General features: G+C 38.6%; 2 protein-coding genes across 2 annotated transcripts; both read right to left on the minus strand.

Annotated features, from left to right (window-relative positions):
* Positions 1-577: 577 nt before the first annotated feature.
* On the minus strand, positions 578-6770 carry hsh2d (hematopoietic SH2 domain containing). The gene is made up of 5 exons (XM_074635420.1): positions 6641-6770; positions 4974-5063; positions 4678-4843; positions 3543-3794; positions 578-2712 (listed from the first exon to the last, which is right to left on the minus strand). The coding sequence occupies exons 1-5, from the start codon at positions 6766-6768 to the stop codon at positions 2260-2262; spliced, it is 1089 nt and encodes a 362-aa protein (XP_074491521.1). The 5' UTR covers positions 6769-6770; the 3' UTR covers positions 578-2259.
* Positions 6771-8974: 2204 nt separating this feature from the next.
* On the minus strand, positions 8975-17051 carry LOC141767793 (ras-related protein Rab-8A-like). The gene is made up of 8 exons (XM_074635427.1): positions 16884-17051; positions 15718-15778; positions 13626-13686; positions 13068-13145; positions 12791-12880; positions 12602-12667; positions 11803-11853; positions 8975-11690 (listed from the first exon to the last, which is right to left on the minus strand). Exons 1-8 carry the CDS (start codon positions 17005-17007, stop codon positions 11601-11603), a joined length of 621 nt encoding a protein of 206 aa, XP_074491528.1. The 5' UTR covers positions 17008-17051; the 3' UTR covers positions 8975-11600.
* Between the last annotated feature and the right edge of the window lie 522 nt (positions 17052-17573).

A 17573-nucleotide genomic window follows, 5' to 3' on the forward strand; every position in this document is an offset into this window, starting at 1 on the left:
TTCTGACTTTATTTTCATAATTTTACAACTTTTTTTTCTCGTAAACCTATGACTTTATTCTCGTTATATTATGAATTTATTCTCATAATATTATGACTTTATTCTCGAAATCTCAGATTTTTTTTCTTCCCTCAATGTGGCCCTAATAATCCGTCGTACCATCGTACATTAGACCTACAACAATGAAAAAATAAAAAGGAAAATGTAAACAATAAAGTTATTCATTTCCATTTTTATAAATCCACAGGGAGCCACTGGAGAGGGGCTAAAGAGCAGCATGTGGCTCCAGAACCGCAGGTTGCTGACCCCTGCCTTAAAAGGAACTGGCAAATAGTGACCTCCTTTATGATCCTACATAGTCCATCTATCTACTTTACAAAATATTCTGACTAAGTACTATTTATGTACTTGTACTTTTGGAAAAAAATATATATTTTACCCCCCAAAAATCACATTCATACTGTGTATGTTGTCAACTTTCAATAAACATTCAATTGGACAGGAACTGTTTTGTTGGTTGGCTTTACTTTTGACCTCTTTATTTTCCAAATTACATATCTAGTTGGTATGGAAGCCAAAAAATTTAAATTATTAAAAATCATTAGAATAAACATTCATAATTATGACAGTTATATTATATTTAGGGCTGTCAATCGATTTAAATATTTAATCACATGATTGTCCAAACATGTACAGAAAATGTACCTTAAAGTGAGATTTGTCAAGTATTTAATATTCTTATCAACATGGGAGTGTGCAAATATGCTGCTTTATGCAAATGAATGTATATATTTATTATTGGAAACCAATTAACAACACAAAACAATGACAGATATTGTCCAGAAACCCTCACAGGTACTGCATTTAGCATCAAAAATGTGCTCAAATCATAACATGGCAAACTCAAGCCCAACAGGCAACAACAGCTGTCAGTGTGTCAGTGTGCTGACTTGACTATGACTTGCCCCAAACTGCATGTGATTATCATAAAGTGGGCATGTCTGTAAAGGGGAGACTCGTGGGTATTTCATTCACAAATCTTGAGGTCAGAGGTCAAGGGACCCCTTTGAAAATGGCCATGACAGTTTTTCCTCGCCAAAATTTAGCGCAAGTTTAGAGCGTTATTTAACCTTCTAGTATGAAAGGATGGGTACCAATGGATTCCTTAGATTTTTCTAGTTTCATATGATAACAGTATCTTCACTCTAGCTTAAAAACTGAGCCCGCTACAACCTCCAGAAGATCGATTACGTTAATGCGTAAAGCAATTAGTGGTGTTAAAATGAATCTGTGTTAATCTTGTCTGTTACCCTTTTAGGGTACTTTATATTTACACTCCACTACATTTCAGAAGAATAATATATTGAGCTGCACTTCCATTTTTAACATCTACAGTTACATTTCATATTGATACAAAACACGTGTTCAGATTATGAAATTTGCTGCATTGGCTTAAGTAAAAAATTAAAAGCAGATTTGAAATTGCATAATTTGACATTGTGGTATTACATAAAGGATCATATGTGGTTTACTGCCACTAGATGGTAGTCTATAATGAGACATGTGTTTTCTATTAGTTAAGTATGGAGGGCTCTGGACTGATTTGACTACCATACACCATATAATCTGAACCACTGACATCCTTTTATATGGTAAAAAATATCAACAGAAGAATGACTCAACACTTGATCAAATGATGTTTACCCCTTGTGTGTCCAGACGCCATGTAAAGGTAAACTCACCTGTCTGCCTGTGAAACAAGTTTGACTGATATCTGCATTTCCTTCCAACTTCCCGTATCATGTTATTGATAACAGATCTGCTTCTGATGTTCCAGCATGTCTCCTTTATTCAAAGCAGCTGACGTAAACCATGTACAGTAATATCTGATTTACATGCGCTGCGTCAAACTTCCTCCTGTTTTCCTTTCATACTTTCCATACATTACACTACCAAACAAAGTGGCTAATAACTGGATGCCTATATAGGGAGTATATCTGTTGCATTACTTCTCCTTATGTAACAATGTTTATCTGTATTGTCTCTGTTGAATAAACTAGCAAATAAATAAAAGATGAAGCACTCAAAAGTCACTGGCACTAATCACATTCACATGAGAACAGCAGTTTAACCTGTTTTATAAGGGTTGAAACAATAAATGATTAAACTTCTGTAAGGTTTTAATAAGCAATATGTGAACTATTGCTCCTTTTTTCTTTGTTTGTCCTGCACCCACTTAGGGTTTGATCCATCTGTGAATTATTTTTCTAATGGAGCAGTTGCGTAACAGAAGCCTGGAGCAAACGGTGGAGGAGGAAGGTACTCGTGAGGTAACCCTCCATCAGTCACTCTCACATCAGTGCGAGCGTAAGAAAATGGTTGAGCGTTGAAGGTGTTCTGGTACTCATTCTCAGCGTTTCCTCTCCTTGGATACACCACATTAACCTCTGCGTACGTGCACTCCTGCGACAAGCTCTTCTTCTTTTGGAATTTCTTCCTGAGGTTCTTCAGGTTGGAAGCGACTGACGGCTTTGCTTCCTGGTTCTTTACAGACTGGATGTTGGTGCCGAGGGGGTTTTCAGTGGCTGTAAGTGAGGAGGGACTCTCAGGTACCTGGTCCTGCTTCAGTGGAGGACCAGAGCTCCGAGCAGGGATCTCCGGAGGCTGGTCGGATGGAGGGTTGTCGGCTGTGTATCTCTTTCTGGTCGCAGGCTGGAGATCATAAACATGAAATGTACAGCACAGAAATGTGTTCCAAAATAAAAGCCTTACATTTTAATGTTAAAGACACTGAAAACTTGCTTTAAATCTTTAAGGTGCTAAATACGGGGCATGCATACGGAGAGCTGCAGCTCGCAGCTAACAACGCTAATCAGTGCAAATAACGGCAAAAGTGCTGACATAGCTAACGGTGTTAACCTGGATTGGAACCGGAGGGTGGGTGCTATGCTTCCGCGATGTTGCCGTCAGTCGGGACGGCGTTATCAGTTGAAACTGTCATATCAGAGTAGTGTAGAGAAGCGGCCGTGAGCTAGCCAGGGGGGCACGCTCACATGCACAAATATACACTAAAAGAACACGTGGCTGGCCCGTCTATGTCAACAAAGCACGGAGCAGCAAATAGTTGTTTGCTGCTATATTAATGCACTGGATATCGAGTTTAGCACCTTTAAGTATTCATGAGTTAAAAAACTCAGCAAATCTGCTTCATCAGGACTGTGTGGGTGTGTTTTTATCAGATTTAACTGAGGAGCCTCCACAACTTGTCTTGTCTTGTGCACAAAAGTTATCAAAAAATGTTTTCCTGCTGAGCCCACTTCAAATCAGTGCAAAAAGCAACAACAGAAACCCATAAATCTCTCATGGGAATCGACCAAAACTGTTAAAAGTTTAGGAGAAAACCATGTGTTCATATAGGACCTCATCCCCAGCATCTTGTTAACATGGCGGAGGCAAACAACCGGGAGGAGGTAATTCTAGTTTTAAGAACAGTTTTAGCAGCAGACAATATATAAAACAATATACGAAGAGATCACGATTACCATGGGTGGGAGAGAGGAGGTGACGTGTGGAAAGTCTTCCTCGAAACTGGGGTAAAGTTTGTCTGAAGACAGGACAGCGGAGTCCATCAAGCCATTTGGTCGATAAGGAAGGGTCGGTGGGATATCTTCTTCTCCTGATGTTGGGTGGCTCACGCTGGGATGCAGCGAGTTGTTTGGTAGCCGGCTTGTGTTTGGGTTCGGATGTCTTTGTGGAAACAGCAACTCTGCGTAGTCAGTCTGGTCATTCGAGGTCTTCAGTGAGATCAGACAGATAAAGAGAGACAAGAGGAAAACAGAACAAGTTGTGATTGTTTTGTTTTTGCATGCTGTGCAGGTGGTAAGCAAATAAGCAAATGCTGTGGTTTGGAATGCAGGTGACTCAGTTTTAACTTGAAATGCATGCAGTGTCATTTCCTAAAAGCAAATATGTAGTCCTGGTGTTTAACTCTAATTTAACCTGTTAAAGGAACAGTGTGCAACATTTTGGGGGATCTATTAGCAGAAATGGAATATAATATTCATTACTATGTTTTCATTAGTGTATAATCACCTGAAACTAAGAATGGTTGTGTTTTCGTTAGCTTAGAATGAGCCCTTCATATCTACATAGGGAGCTGGTCCTCTTCATGGAGTCCGCCATGTTGCTCTGCCATGTTTCTACAGTAGCCCAGAACGGACAAACCAAACACTGGCTCTAGAGAGAGCCTTTCATATTTTTATGTTACCTGAAGGCCACCGTAGGTCTCCGACATGCTTGTGAAACTGTTGTGGATCGCAGAGTGCACCATGCAACCGTGGTATCGCCAGCCGCCGCCTGACTTCTGTTGCTCCTAAAGTAGTGTTATTATGGTTAAGGATGGCCTCTGAGCGAGGCGAACGGCGTTACCACGATTTTGCAACCGGCAGCTCTTGTTACTACAGTCTTGGAAAGGGAGGAGTGAGCGGAGGGATACTCAGTTGGTTGCAATCTGCAACCACACCACAAGATGCCGCCAAAATCCTACACACTGTCCCTTTAAATGAGTTAATTTCACATCATACACTTAGTGAGCTAAATAAATACAATGACCTACAAATCACACACACCTATAATATATGGAATGAATGCAGGTAGGATAATAAAACATTTCCTCACCTGTCCACAGGCGACAGTCAGCACCTGGCTGAAAGGCACGATGGGAGTCCTACGGTGAAAGTCCACCAGGTCGTGCAGAGACCGGTGACGCCGTTTCTCCCCTAGTATGATGTAATGACCGTCCTCAAGTGCACTGATCATGAAATGTCTGCAGCGGTCCTCAGCACTGAGGGTCAAAGAGATGGAAAGCTAAGGATTATATGTCAAGAAGAGTGAACAGAGCCGGGCTTTTAACTGTCGGAGTGTGTGAGTATAAACTGTAAAATAAAAGCTCCTTTAATCGTGCAATCACTCACCAGTACGAGAGAGTGTAGCCAATCCGGCTCTCACTGACTCTGATGAGGAAGTAGCCACGAGGCTTGGACATCAGCAGTTCCTCTGATGTCCTGCACAAACAATTAACATGCCCAAATGACCACAAAACAAGACAACCCTTTCACACATGCACTTCTGCAAATAATCTGGCATGTGAATTGAAGCTGGGAATTTGTCATTTTGAGATCTGGAGGAAACAGCTCAGCAAGTAAACTTGACAGAGTACACACCATGCCTTTTCTTAATCCACATAAATCAACCATTATACAGAGTTGTGTACTTTGGGTGTGGAGGAAGCACAAATTCACTATAAATAGAAATCTGCTAAAGGGGTAAAGTCAACCATTCAAGAGGTAAATCTGTGACTTTGTGCATCAGAAGTAAACGTGCAATAATCAATGTTTTGTTCTCGTACAGGTAGATAAAAGAAACTGTGGTCTAGTTTTGCTTATTGTCTAAAAATGGAGGAAAAGTACGATATCTCTGTTGTCACATGTCTAATTCCCGACACATGTTTTTGTGGTTTTGATGTTTTACCATTACTTAAAGCAGCAGTGGGTAGAAATGGAGCAAATATGATTAAAAAAGTAATTTTTATAAAACGATCACTATGTCCTGACAGTAGTGCATGAGACAGGTAATCTGAAAAAAAATCATGTGCCTCTGTGTCCTCCGATGCTCCCAATGGCATCTGCAAGATTTCACAGACAACCAATGAGAGCCGAGCTGGAGTCTGCCATCTTTGAGCAGCTGTCAATCACTCGCAAATTCCAATCAAACATGTCAAATATGAATCAATATTCTGTTATTGTAATGCCTATTTCTCCCCATGTTGAGATCAGTTGAGGAAATACCAAGCACCGCCCACCAGCCGGAGCAAACTTTCTCATTTTACAGCTAAACAGTACACTACAAGATGTTTCTGAAAACATTTGAGGCGAGAAATAGACATTACAGTAACAGAGAATTGATTCATATTTGATCATCGCTGCCTAGTTTGACCGTTTGATCGGAGTTCGCGAGTTTCGTGAGCAGTGATTGACAGCTTCTTTAGAGACAGCTCGGTTCTAATTGGTTGATTTCCTTCGGCGCTGTGATATCTTGCAAATGTCTTTAGGAGCACAGGAGGAGGCAGAGGTACATGATTTGTTTTCAGATTATCTGTCTCATACACTACTGCCAGGAGGATATAGTGACCGTTTTATAAAAAAATTACTTATTTGATCATATTCACACAAAGTTACAGACTTCAGCTTTAAAGGAGCACATGCTTTGAGTATATGGGAATTCTGTTGACACTTTACTTTTACGTGGTTGCCAAGAATATCTTGAAAGTTTATATTACTTCCTGAAAATGGACATTTTGGAGATTTAAGATTACTTTTGTTATGTTGAGCACTTGCTCTAGAAAGGGGGCACATATATAAAGTTTTACATTTCCTCTTTTTAATCTGACATTAATATTATATAATACACATGATGCATCCTAAAGACTATACTAGAGCAGTTTTATACTTCACTCAAAACAATCACTGCAGGCTGGAACACAACACTGATATCTTTTATCGTGTACGGCTTTTAAAACATGGCTCTCCACATTCCTCCTCCTTACAGATGGCAGACAGCGATAGACTTTGTGAGAACTTACTTCCTGGAAATGATCCCATGAAACCATTCTGGGACGACCCCGTTCCTGATCACAACCCGGAGCTGGGACTCTGTGAACCAGGTCAGAGCATCATGCTGTCCGTGTGGCAATTGACTTCGCTCCATCATCCTGGGACACGGATCATTTAATCCTCCGTTGGGTCTGTTGGGAAATTCACTGAGGAGAAAGACCTGCAAATGCATAATTTACAGCTCAATGAGTCCATTCATAAGATACTTCTACGCAGAGTACAAACTGTACAATACAATACAAACCACCTACCGATATGTGAGCTGTCAGTAAACAAAGATTCCTGCCTTTAGGCTATAATGTGTCATGGATAACTAGCAGATTATGCATTCAAATGCCAATGATTTGATCATTTCTTTTCCTCCTTTAGTTACACATAATGTCACTGAATAAACTATATGGTGTGACGTACTGTTAACATTGTCCCACAGTTGAACTTTTACATAAAAAGAAACCCCATAATACATTATTTGTGTTCTAACCATCTTTTTAAACATGATTTACAATACAAAAGCTTAGACATGATTTTATACTATCACTATTTGCATGTTTTACTTGTAAAAACATTTCATTATTGAAGAAGCCAGACCTGCTTTGATTTGGTTTATTCAATAAATCTTAAAAATGACTTTTGTTTTGTAAATGAAATTCTAAATTAAACATAGCTCACAGCAAAGGTTACTCACCTGGTCTGGCAGCTCTGTGATAAAAGTGACACAGCAGGTCTCACGCACCTGACTACTGACTACCTGTCTGCCTGTCAGGGGGAGGAGGCAAAACTCACATATCTGTGAGGAGCTGGTTAACTCTCACATTTACATAGAACTCTACATCATGTAGCCAAATAACAAAGAAAACATTGTCATATATACTGTGGGTAACAAATTACCCAGCCGTCCTTTATGTGGTCAGACAGGTAAACACTTATCTGTATAAGTGTGACAGTGTACTCGGATTCTAACCTGCATAGATAAGTATATCATAAAGGTGAATGAAATAAAATGAGGTTAAAGTGAACATTTCGCCAGATCACATTAAATGAGAGGCTTCAGTCCGGCCCTCTTCAGCCGTTGCTTAAAGTTACATTTGCCCAAGAATCAAATATCAATGTTTACCAACTGTCCAGCTTTATTCCAGTGCCAGGTGTGTATTATGATGCATTCAGCACACATATATAAAGAGAAATAATATCTCAACCTCTGTTCTGCAAATACACTGTTTTATTGTCAGAAGAAAGGACTATAGGAGTGCACACAACACCATGGACACCTTGCCTGTACAATTACATGCAATTGAATAGCAACAAATATTTTTGTGAAGTTTACTTTGTATTTTTTTTTAAGGAGATTTTGTGATTAATCAGGGAAGTTTCAATGAGCCTCCCGTTTACGTAATATTAGTATTGTTGTTTTTTATGAAATAAGAAAGCTGCTGCTCGGCTGATGATTTAATAATATACTAATACTGGACAAATGTGTGCATGATGTGAAAAAGCTTCTCTGACTTCCATCTGCTGTTCTAGTCAGAGAGAGGAACCTCTCACAGACAGGAAGTATCTCAACAATAAAGTTCACGGTCTTTGGCGTTATGATTGTTGGTGATATATTAACTGTTTAATGAAACTTGTTCAATGAAAATTCCTGATAATGCTGGAAAGCCGCTTCAGGGAAAGTAAAAGAGCCGGTTAGGGAAGTTTTCCTCCCGAATAATGAACAATTCCTTTCTCTGCCGTCAAGCATACCATGTCGCCTTTTGCTTCATTTGTTGATCACATTGAGGAGAACAGAAAAAACGAAGGCATGTGAGACGGTATTAATAGCCTACTCTTCCTGTTAGACCACTAAGACATTTTTAAAGGGGACATATCAGGAAAACTCACATTCTCAGTGCTTGTGCACACACATTTGGGTGTCTGGAGTGTCTACCAACCCACAAACTGTGAAATAAGACAACCCAGTCAGTGTGGACTTAGTTTAAATTCAATAACTTTTTTTTTTTTTAAACCAACTTCACAAATTATTCTTTTAACATTTTATGTACTCATTTGCCAATTTCCCAGAAAGTCAGGTTTGGTCTTCCATATCTTATGGAATAGAATTATATCTTATACATAGAATTTGTTCATGTGCTTATAAAGTGAGTTTTGGATGACAGGTTGATTAATTTTCTGTTTACAAGTCAAAATATTAAACCTAAACAAAACACGCAAAGTAACCGTCCTCATATTGTTTTACATATTTAATCGTCTACATGAATTTCCAAAAATAAAAAAAAGGTGCAAATATAATAAGTTGAACAAACATCTTTTTTTAAGAATCTCATTTTTAATAAATCATCAAAACACATATCTACAAAATGTGTAGATCAATAAGATTTATGAACCTTCAGTACAATCATTGTAGATCTTATTTACAATTGCTGAATTATTTAATTTATTCCTCACGATATAATTTTTAATAATCAGCGATGAAATCCAAATTTAGTCAGGGAATGCTGAAGATATGTTAACATGGCAAAGTCCTAGCTGGCGAGAATTACAAATGACTGAGCTCATTTAACAGATGAAATTTAAGCCAAACTCAAGCCATGAATTTACTTAATCTGTGAGAGCCAGTTAAACCGAAATTGTGCCAAAAGTCCAACCATGTTAACAACAATGATTTAAATCCACAGGTTAACACCTACGCAGTTACATATTCGATTCAAAGACTCCTCAGCACCGCTAGAAATGATTTGATCTCATCGTAAAACGTCTCAATTAATAGTTCCTATTTTTGCGCCCGAACGTCTCAACCGAGCAAAATTTTTTAGAGTGACAGCAGAAAATAAAACAGCAAGGATCCTTTGCACATTTATAATCTCAAATAAAGCTTGTCAAGTCAAATGTGCGAAGCTTTTTGAGGTTTTCTACGCACCCAGAATGCATAGTTCAGATGGCCGTGTTACTGGGCCAAAACGAGACATGGAGAGGAGGGAGAGGGGAAGAACAGGGGAGGGAGACTCGTGGGTGAGGGGTGGGTGCATCTGGGATTCCCAAAAGCATCAATGGGGATGCAAGTAGCTGGAAAAAGTGAAATATCAATTAACAGGAAGGTTGCAATGGGGGGTAAACATCTCTAAATCAAAGGCCTTCAGTATATTTTCATTATATCAACTCAAAAGACGAGGTTTCAGTGCTCAGATGTTTTTAGGAAACCCAGATATTGAAAACTTGTGCATGAATATTCTTTGCTTTCAGTTAAGACTTGCAACAAGCAAAGTCAACAAATGTTAAGAACTTCTTTTTTACAGAAAGGACAAAAAAAAGTGCATAATAATCAATAAGAACATAAAAGGGCACTTTGTCATTTTGGTGCTATGTTTTTTTGTTTCACTCCATAAATACTGCTACAGCACAGCCCCTATCCAAGGCCCAGAAAACAAGCTGTGTACATTGTTCCCCCATTGGAACTGACAACAGGAAGAAAAGTATGAATGCATAAAACAATGATTTCATCATCGCTGGGATTCCTTCTGTGTCACCGTATTGCCTCCAGGTGTCAGAGTCAGGTATTGCTAGTCCAACAGTTGAAGTGCATCAAATAAACCTCTACCCACCAATCACATCTTATCTAGAAATTGCAATACCTAAAATGATGAGGCAGGCCACTACAAAAGGAATCTGTGTGCCCTTAAAACAAGCATACTTGGTCAAGAACCCAGTCTTATTGCAACCGTGTGAGTACTTAAGACAGGCTTAATCTGGGCCCCACACACACACACACACACACATTACATTGCACATCACAAGAGGAATGTTTCAGCCTAAGAAATCAACAGAAAGATGAGTAGAAAAAAGGTGGAACATGTAAACCCCAACGTTGATATGATGAGTAAAATGCGCTGGCACTACTGTTTCCTATGGTGAATCATAATCAATGATATATATTTACATGTTACCTAATGTGGATGTATAAAAGTCAGTACACAAACATGGTATAATAGTTTGGATTGTACTCTCATTGTCATTATTCGAGAGATGGAGTATATTCAAAATTAGGAAGCCCTTCGGACTAGTAAGTCTTTTCTGGAAGTATAATAGAGTGCTCCAGGGATGATGTATTTTTGTAGATCAACCAGGAGGTTAGCATCGCCCCGGGTCCCTCGACATAAAGCCAATGGGATTTTCCCGTTGGGTTTTGGATTATTGCAGAACATAAGCTCTGTGGCAAACAAACATTTATGATACTTTCACGTTTTGTTCAGCAAGATAATCTTCACAAATGAACACCACTCTTGTGATTTTTGGTTGGACCGCAAGTTACACGACTCACTTGGCCGAGTTGTATTTTATAACGTAGAACAAACAATTAAATCTCTTAAACTAAACCACAGACCCTTATTTCAGGTATCTAACTAAAAACCCACTCAAAAAACCCATTGATTTTGAGACGAGGGAACCGATAGTGCTACAATGCTAACTCATTTACAGGTTTATGGACTCATTCCTGCAGCACTCTATTCGGGCTACTTTTATCTAGTGATAAGGATCGAATAAATAAAGACTTCACCAAGTGACACTGACAACAGGTGAAAGAAACCATCTGGGAATCAGACATTATTGTGAGTAGTAACGGTTTGATCGTAACTAGTGTCTCACAAGGAGGCAGTCTTTAAAAGTCAATAAAATCTAAGGAATGGAGTTGGAATCTAATGAGCAACCGTAAAAAAAAGAAATCGGATTTAGCATCTAACAGAGGCCACAGTAGTTAGATTCACAGTTGTCAAGGGAACCGAAAGAGTGATAAACGTTTGTTTCTCCTAATAGAGAAAAAGAGAAGGAGGAAGACAAGTGAAGAGAAGTAAAAGAGAGATCCGAGTGTGCTCTGTCCAGTTCTGTCCAGTGGGGGACACAGTTAAGGCGATGGTGGATGCCGACGCTCCAGGCTCCTCACAGGAGCCGGCAGCGGAAGAAACTGCTCTTCTTGGGTTGTTCTGTAATCTTTACTCCTTGACTGCTGCCCTGCGGGTTGTTGCCCTCCTAAAATACACACAGATGAGAAAACACATTCAATTATGAGAACAGCAAACAAAAAACATGACACAGATACACCGCTGTAACAGCTTTATAACAATCAAGTTTTCATTCTTACCAGCTTCTTGTCCATTTTTGATTTGATGTCTCTGGCGAGGGTTAAGAAGGACTGCAGACAAACACAGGTTAAACAAATTAAATAGTTAAAATTAAACCACATTAATGGTAGCACTCGGTGTCATTGTGTGACTTTGGGGAATCCGAACTAACCAAAGTCACACAATAACACAAACAAACTAACCGGTCGAGGCAGCGGTAGACCAGCAACTCCTGTGTTCTGTGAGGTACAATTACTGTTATTTTCCAACGGAGTCTGGTTGTTTTGGCGGAGCATAGGTAACGGCTTCAGTTCCCCTTCGAAACAAACTGTATAGCTGTCTCACGGCAAGACAAACCGGCAAAAATATTCTAAATACAGCGAACACTTAAACAGTTTTTTTTTTTTAGGTGAGCCTTTCTTTTAGGTGGCTAATATAAGTTTTGCTGCCGTCCCTGTCGACAGCAGTACATTGCTTTGCTTCCGTGCGGTAAGTCCTGTCTGCTTCTCTAAACTGGTGGCGTGCCGACCGTCATCTACTGTAGGTAATACACTGACTATGAATAAGTACCTCACACAAACCCACTTCAAAACACCCAAACTATCCCTTTAAGGTTTCCTACTTTATTCTGGTTTAATGGTCTACAACCACCATGCACTCTGTACATGTGTACAGGTCATTATTTCATCTAATCCCTTCTGTGCAGTGAATTACTCAAACACCATGACAAGGACGTAGACAACAATGAACAAAGGCTCAACTCTTCGCAACAATACTTTCAGCTGTGAATGAGTAATCCCAGAAAAAGTGTGAACTCACATTCTCGACGTTGATGTTCGCCTTTGCGCTGGTCTCCATGAACTTGATACCGTACTCCAGCGCCAGCTGACAGCAGGAGAAAAGAGAAGAGAATCGGTGTCAGTGCGATGAGCCAAGATAATAAATATGTACACCAAGAGAGCGAGGATCAAGTGTACTTTTCAAATCAAGTTCTCTTTATCATCCCACCTTCTCTCCTCTGTCTTTGGACACCTGTCGCTTGTCATTGCAATCACATTTGTTCCCGAGGACCATCCTTTCCACATCTGCTGATGCATGCTGCGGATGGTGAACAGACAGGGAATTGAAAGTAATAAGAGTGTGTTAGATTTACACATACTCTTGAGCTTTTTGTCAAAATAAAATACACTCGAACATGCACACATAACACATAAATATCACTATTTGTACATATGGAGGAGGGCAAATACACACCTAGTCACATACACTAATATAAAACATTTACCTCTTCTATATTCCGTATCCAGTTCTTGATGTTGTCAAAGGACTTCTCGTTGGTAATGTCATACACTAACATGATGCCCTGGAGAGGAAAAGACATAAATCATTTGAGCAGCCAGACAACAATGAAATCATTCCCTACCAATTCTCATTAGTCCATAGAGACCGACTAGGAAATTAAGAGCCTAATGTGATTTTCTGCTGTCCGTGTCAACTCTCATTAGTGATGGATCACATGGTTTTGCAGCCTCAAGTAAAAGCACGGCACTTGTATAACAAAGGCAACAAGGATCAACTATGTTCCTGAAGTAAAATCTGCATACACAGCCAGTTAAACTTGAACTAAAGGAGTCGCTAGCAAAAATACCATCACAGCGCACTGAGCACACCTCTTATTTCCCAGGTGTGTACAAATATAATAATAACAACAATGCTGGGTGTGGTTCTGGTACAGGTTGATGCTGCAGTGCTGAACACCTGAAGTAGACACCACTTCACCCGTTCAGATCCTAGACATAATCTATACTATTGTCTGAGTTGTTTAGATAGAAATGCAACTTACCATGGCTCCTCTGTAGTAGGCTGTCGTGATGGTCCTGAACCTCTCTTGTCCTGCTGTATCCCTACATAGAAAAGAGTTTGTTTTTATTTTAAACTTTGCCTTGCAGAACCTAGCTAGATTTACCTAGCTAGCTAAATTTCCATCTGTGCAAAAGCAAACAGCCTGGAAGCAAGGGGAAACAGCTAACCTCACAATCAAATCCCTAACTGTCTTATTTTTGTGTTGTGTTGTTATACTGCAAACTAGTCACCATAACTACCACAGCTCGGTTTTGTTGAAAATTGCAAAGCCAGCAACTTTGAGGACACTAACAAGCAGTATAACAAACAGTTGTTCAAGAAAGCAGAATCCATCCTGTCTGACTGCACCCACCCCCCCGAGTCTAGAGTTTCGGTTTCAGACCTTGCCTTCTGGTTCCTGCTTCAAACACCCACAAAACCAACAGACAGGCCTACAAACCCTTCTCCATACCCTCGACCACGTGTTGAAATAATGCTTTTAATTTATTTTTTACTTACAAACTATTTATTTACTTTTTATTATCTGTTGTATTTAATTGCCTTTTGTGTGTTTTTGATCTTGTATTATTATGACTCTTTTCATATACAATATACATGTGACAGCACTAGGTTGGATGTTTTCCCCCCGGGTTCCAGTCTTTGTGCAACAGTGAACTAATCACATGCTACCTCTGTATTGTATACCTCAGATGTTCATCTCATCTAAGCTTTTAAGCAAATACCCCTAAAATATTTCTTTGATATACGAGTATTTGCAGAGGATATATTGGTGTAAATGTTGTTTCGCGAGTGCTCGGTGGACACAGTTACTGTAGCTAAACTTTTAAATTTACCAAGAGCTGGTTTTTATTCTATAAAAAATACAAGGAGAATCATGAAGTCAACAGCGTTATCAAGAGAGGATACAAAAGTACGTAGTACACAGTTTTAAAGATAGGAAACCTGAGTGTCTTGTTTAATAACAGTGTGAGACAGATTACTAGGGCCGCATTTAACAATTATTTCTATTGTCAATTAATCTGTTGATTATTTTCTCGATTAATCGATTAGTTGTTCGCTCTATAAAATGTCAGAAAATGGTGAAAAATATCGATCAATGCTTCCCAAAGTCCAAGATGACATCCTCAAATCTTTTGTTTTCAAATTAAAGATATTCAGTTTACTATCATATAAGAGTAAAGAAACCAGAAAATATTCACATTTAAGAAGCTGGAATCAGAGAATTTGGGCTTTTATTCTTAAAAAGAATTACTCAAAGGGATTAAGAAAATAGTTGGCGATTAATTTAATAGTTGACAATTAATCAATTAATCGATTAACTGTTGCAGCTCTACAAATTTTAATATAGGAGATAATAGAACCAGATATCAGCCAAGGTCATAGTTATTTATCGTATTATATTGTATATTTACAGGATCCCACTGTCATGATTATTCATCTTGATTTAGGTGATATCACATCACCATAACTTAATTTAACAACATGCCACTTTACTTCATGTTGTGCTCCCATAAACTCATTAACTCAGTTTTCAGTTTATTAGATAATCAAAGCTGAAACTAACAGTCTAATACAACCAGTCTGCAATAAACAATATTGTGTTGGAGGGCTGTTGTATTTGACTGCATTAATTTAAGTTAAATGTACCTAATAAAAGCAACTTAGTGTATTTATCATCCATCATGAATCTCTCTTCTCCACATACAAGTCAAGTTGTGAAATCATTTTTTTATATTAAATATTTATTAAATATTTTTAAATCTAAAATGAAGGCTTTAGAAGCAGACTCTATGGCATGCCAATGTTTTTAGCCCCCTTGTTGTACAGCTGACTCCCAGAAAAGTTCCTTTTTGTCCCCCCATTTGTCTTTAGATAGTTCTCTTTTAATGCAAATTTTAGTGTTTGTGAATTGTATTTTATCTCTATTTGTGTCTGTGGCTGCAACTTTGTGTTCTTGCTGCTGACCGTCTTGGCCAGGTCTCCCCTTGGAAAAGAGGTTCTTAATCTCAATGGGACTAGCTTGGTTAAATAAAGGTTAAATAAAATTAAAAATAAAATTGTGACTGTCTTACCATATCTGTAGCTTGATCTTCTTTCCATCTAATTCTATTGTTCTGATCTTGAAATCAATACCTGAGGAAAAAACAAGTCATATAATTCAATATCTTTTTATCTGGTGCAGATATTCACTTAGCATCACATTGACAGTAAGATAACATTAATGTTTGTTTTTTTGAAGCACAGAGTTCAGTAATACTTCTGATAACGTTGGCTATGAGGGTGCGAAGTACAGTTCATATGAAAAGTGAAAAGCGTTTTGTAGCTCGTTAGCTCATCTTACCACTGTTAATACTATATATATATATATATATATATATACTGTTACAGCTTTGCTCATTCATACAGGGGCTTTCCAAGTAATCAATCAATAATAATAAACAAAATCAATACCTGAGGAAAAAAACAAGTCATATTAGGTATTAGGTATTCACTTAGCATCCCATTGACAGTAAAATAACATTAATGTTTGTTTTTTGAAGCACAGAGTTCAATAATACTTCTGTAAAGTTTAATAGCTTGTTAGCTCATCTTACCACTGTTAATACTATATATATATCTACTGTTACAGCTTTGTTCATACATACAGGGGTTTTCCAAGTAATCAATCAATAATAATAAATAAAATCAACACCTGAGGAAAAAAACAAGTCCTATTAGGTATTCACTTAGATAGATAGATAGATAGATAGATAAATAGATAGATAGTAACTTTATTAATCCCGAGGGAAATTCAAGTTTCCAGCATCATAGTTCCATAGTGCAAAAACATAGCATCCGATTGACAGTAATATAACCTTAATGTTTGTTTTATGAAGCACAGTACCTCTGTAACTCTGTTGGCTGTGAGGGTGCGAAGTACAGTTCATATGAAAAGTGACACTGCTAACTAGCTTACACTGACAGTTTTGTAGCTTGTTAGCTCATCTTACCACTGTTAATACTACATATATCTACTGTTACAGCTTTGTTCACACATACAGGGACTTTCCAAGTATAACAAGTGGTTAAAATACCACTGTCGTGTCTAGAAAAGCCCCTCTAACAAGCCGGCTGAGCTGCTTCCTGACTACAAGCTATGAATGCTAGCCAGAACAGTTAGCATGAGATTAGCATGTCGGGATGGGCTGTTAACATTCTTTTAAGGTAAAAACAGTGTTAATAATAAGACTTTACTAACCTATAGTTGAGATAAACGTTGAGTTGAAGGCATCTTCTGAGAATCTGAATAGCACGCAGGTCTTCCCGACGCCTGAATCGCCGATTAAAAGTAGTTTAAACAAGTAATCGTAAGTCTTCGCCATGTTATTAGCTGAGCTAGCTTTCACTACTACTAACTGCTGCGGATATCCCGCCCGCTGGTTGTTAGGAGAGACAGTGACGTCACCGCTCGTCAGCTGTCTTTGGTCCAATCAGCTGTCACTCTGCTCTGTCGTCGTGGCTCCAAGGACGGTGGAAAAGAGGAAAGTACATGCGTCATCATTATCTAGGAGGTAAAGCACATGCGCAGTTTGCACTGACGGACCGTGACCGCAGCTACAGTTACACCGCGCATTCGCATAGACCGTGGTACTATCCTCTTTAATAGGCCTTGTCGTGGCTCCCGGAAGTCTGTTGTTATCCCGTTTGGGTTTGCTCGTTTTGATGTTTACGGTCACCCGGATTAAAACAATGTTAATTAGCCGTTTTCAATTCAATTCAATTAAAACTTTATTGCAGATTAAAGGTCCAGTTAAGAAAAAAAGAAAAACAACAACAACAATACATTATACATTACAATACAAGAAGCACTATAAAAAGTCATGATTAAAAGACATTAAAAATAATAAATAAACTTTCATAAACTAAAAAGTGGGCTACAAGTATATAT

This window comes from Sebastes fasciatus, chromosome 5 (genome assembly GCF_043250625.1).
Source record: "Sebastes fasciatus isolate fSebFas1 chromosome 5, fSebFas1.pri, whole genome shotgun sequence".
Taxonomy (NCBI): Eukaryota; Metazoa; Chordata; class Actinopteri; order Perciformes; family Sebastidae; genus Sebastes; species Sebastes fasciatus.

Excerpts from the sequence above, each read along its gene's own strand:
- hsh2d (XM_074635420.1), bottom strand. The coding sequence starts at position 6,768 with ATGATGGAGCGAAGTCAATTGCCACACGGACAGCATGATGCTCTGACC. Across the intron at positions 5,064-6,640 it reads CATGGGATCATTTCCAGGAA|GACATCAGAGGAACTGCTGA; the intron begins GTAAGTTCTCAC and ends TTGTTTGTGCAG. Across the intron at positions 2,713-3,542 it reads CCTCCTCTCTCCCACCCATG|CCTGCGACCAGAAAGAGATA; the intron begins GTAATCGTGATC and ends TATGATCTCCAG.
- LOC141767793 (XM_074635427.1), bottom strand. The coding sequence starts at position 17,007 with ATGGCGAAGACTTACGATTACTTGTTTAAACTACTTTTAATCGGCGAT. Across the intron at positions 15,779-16,883 it reads AACGTTTATCTCAACTATAG|GTATTGATTTCAAGATCAGA; the intron begins GTTAGTAAAGTC and ends TTTTTTCCTCAG. Across the intron at positions 11,691-11,802 it reads CAAAAATGGACAAGAAGCTG|GAGGGCAACAACCCGCAGGG; the intron begins GTAAGAATGAAA and ends TGTGTATTTTAG.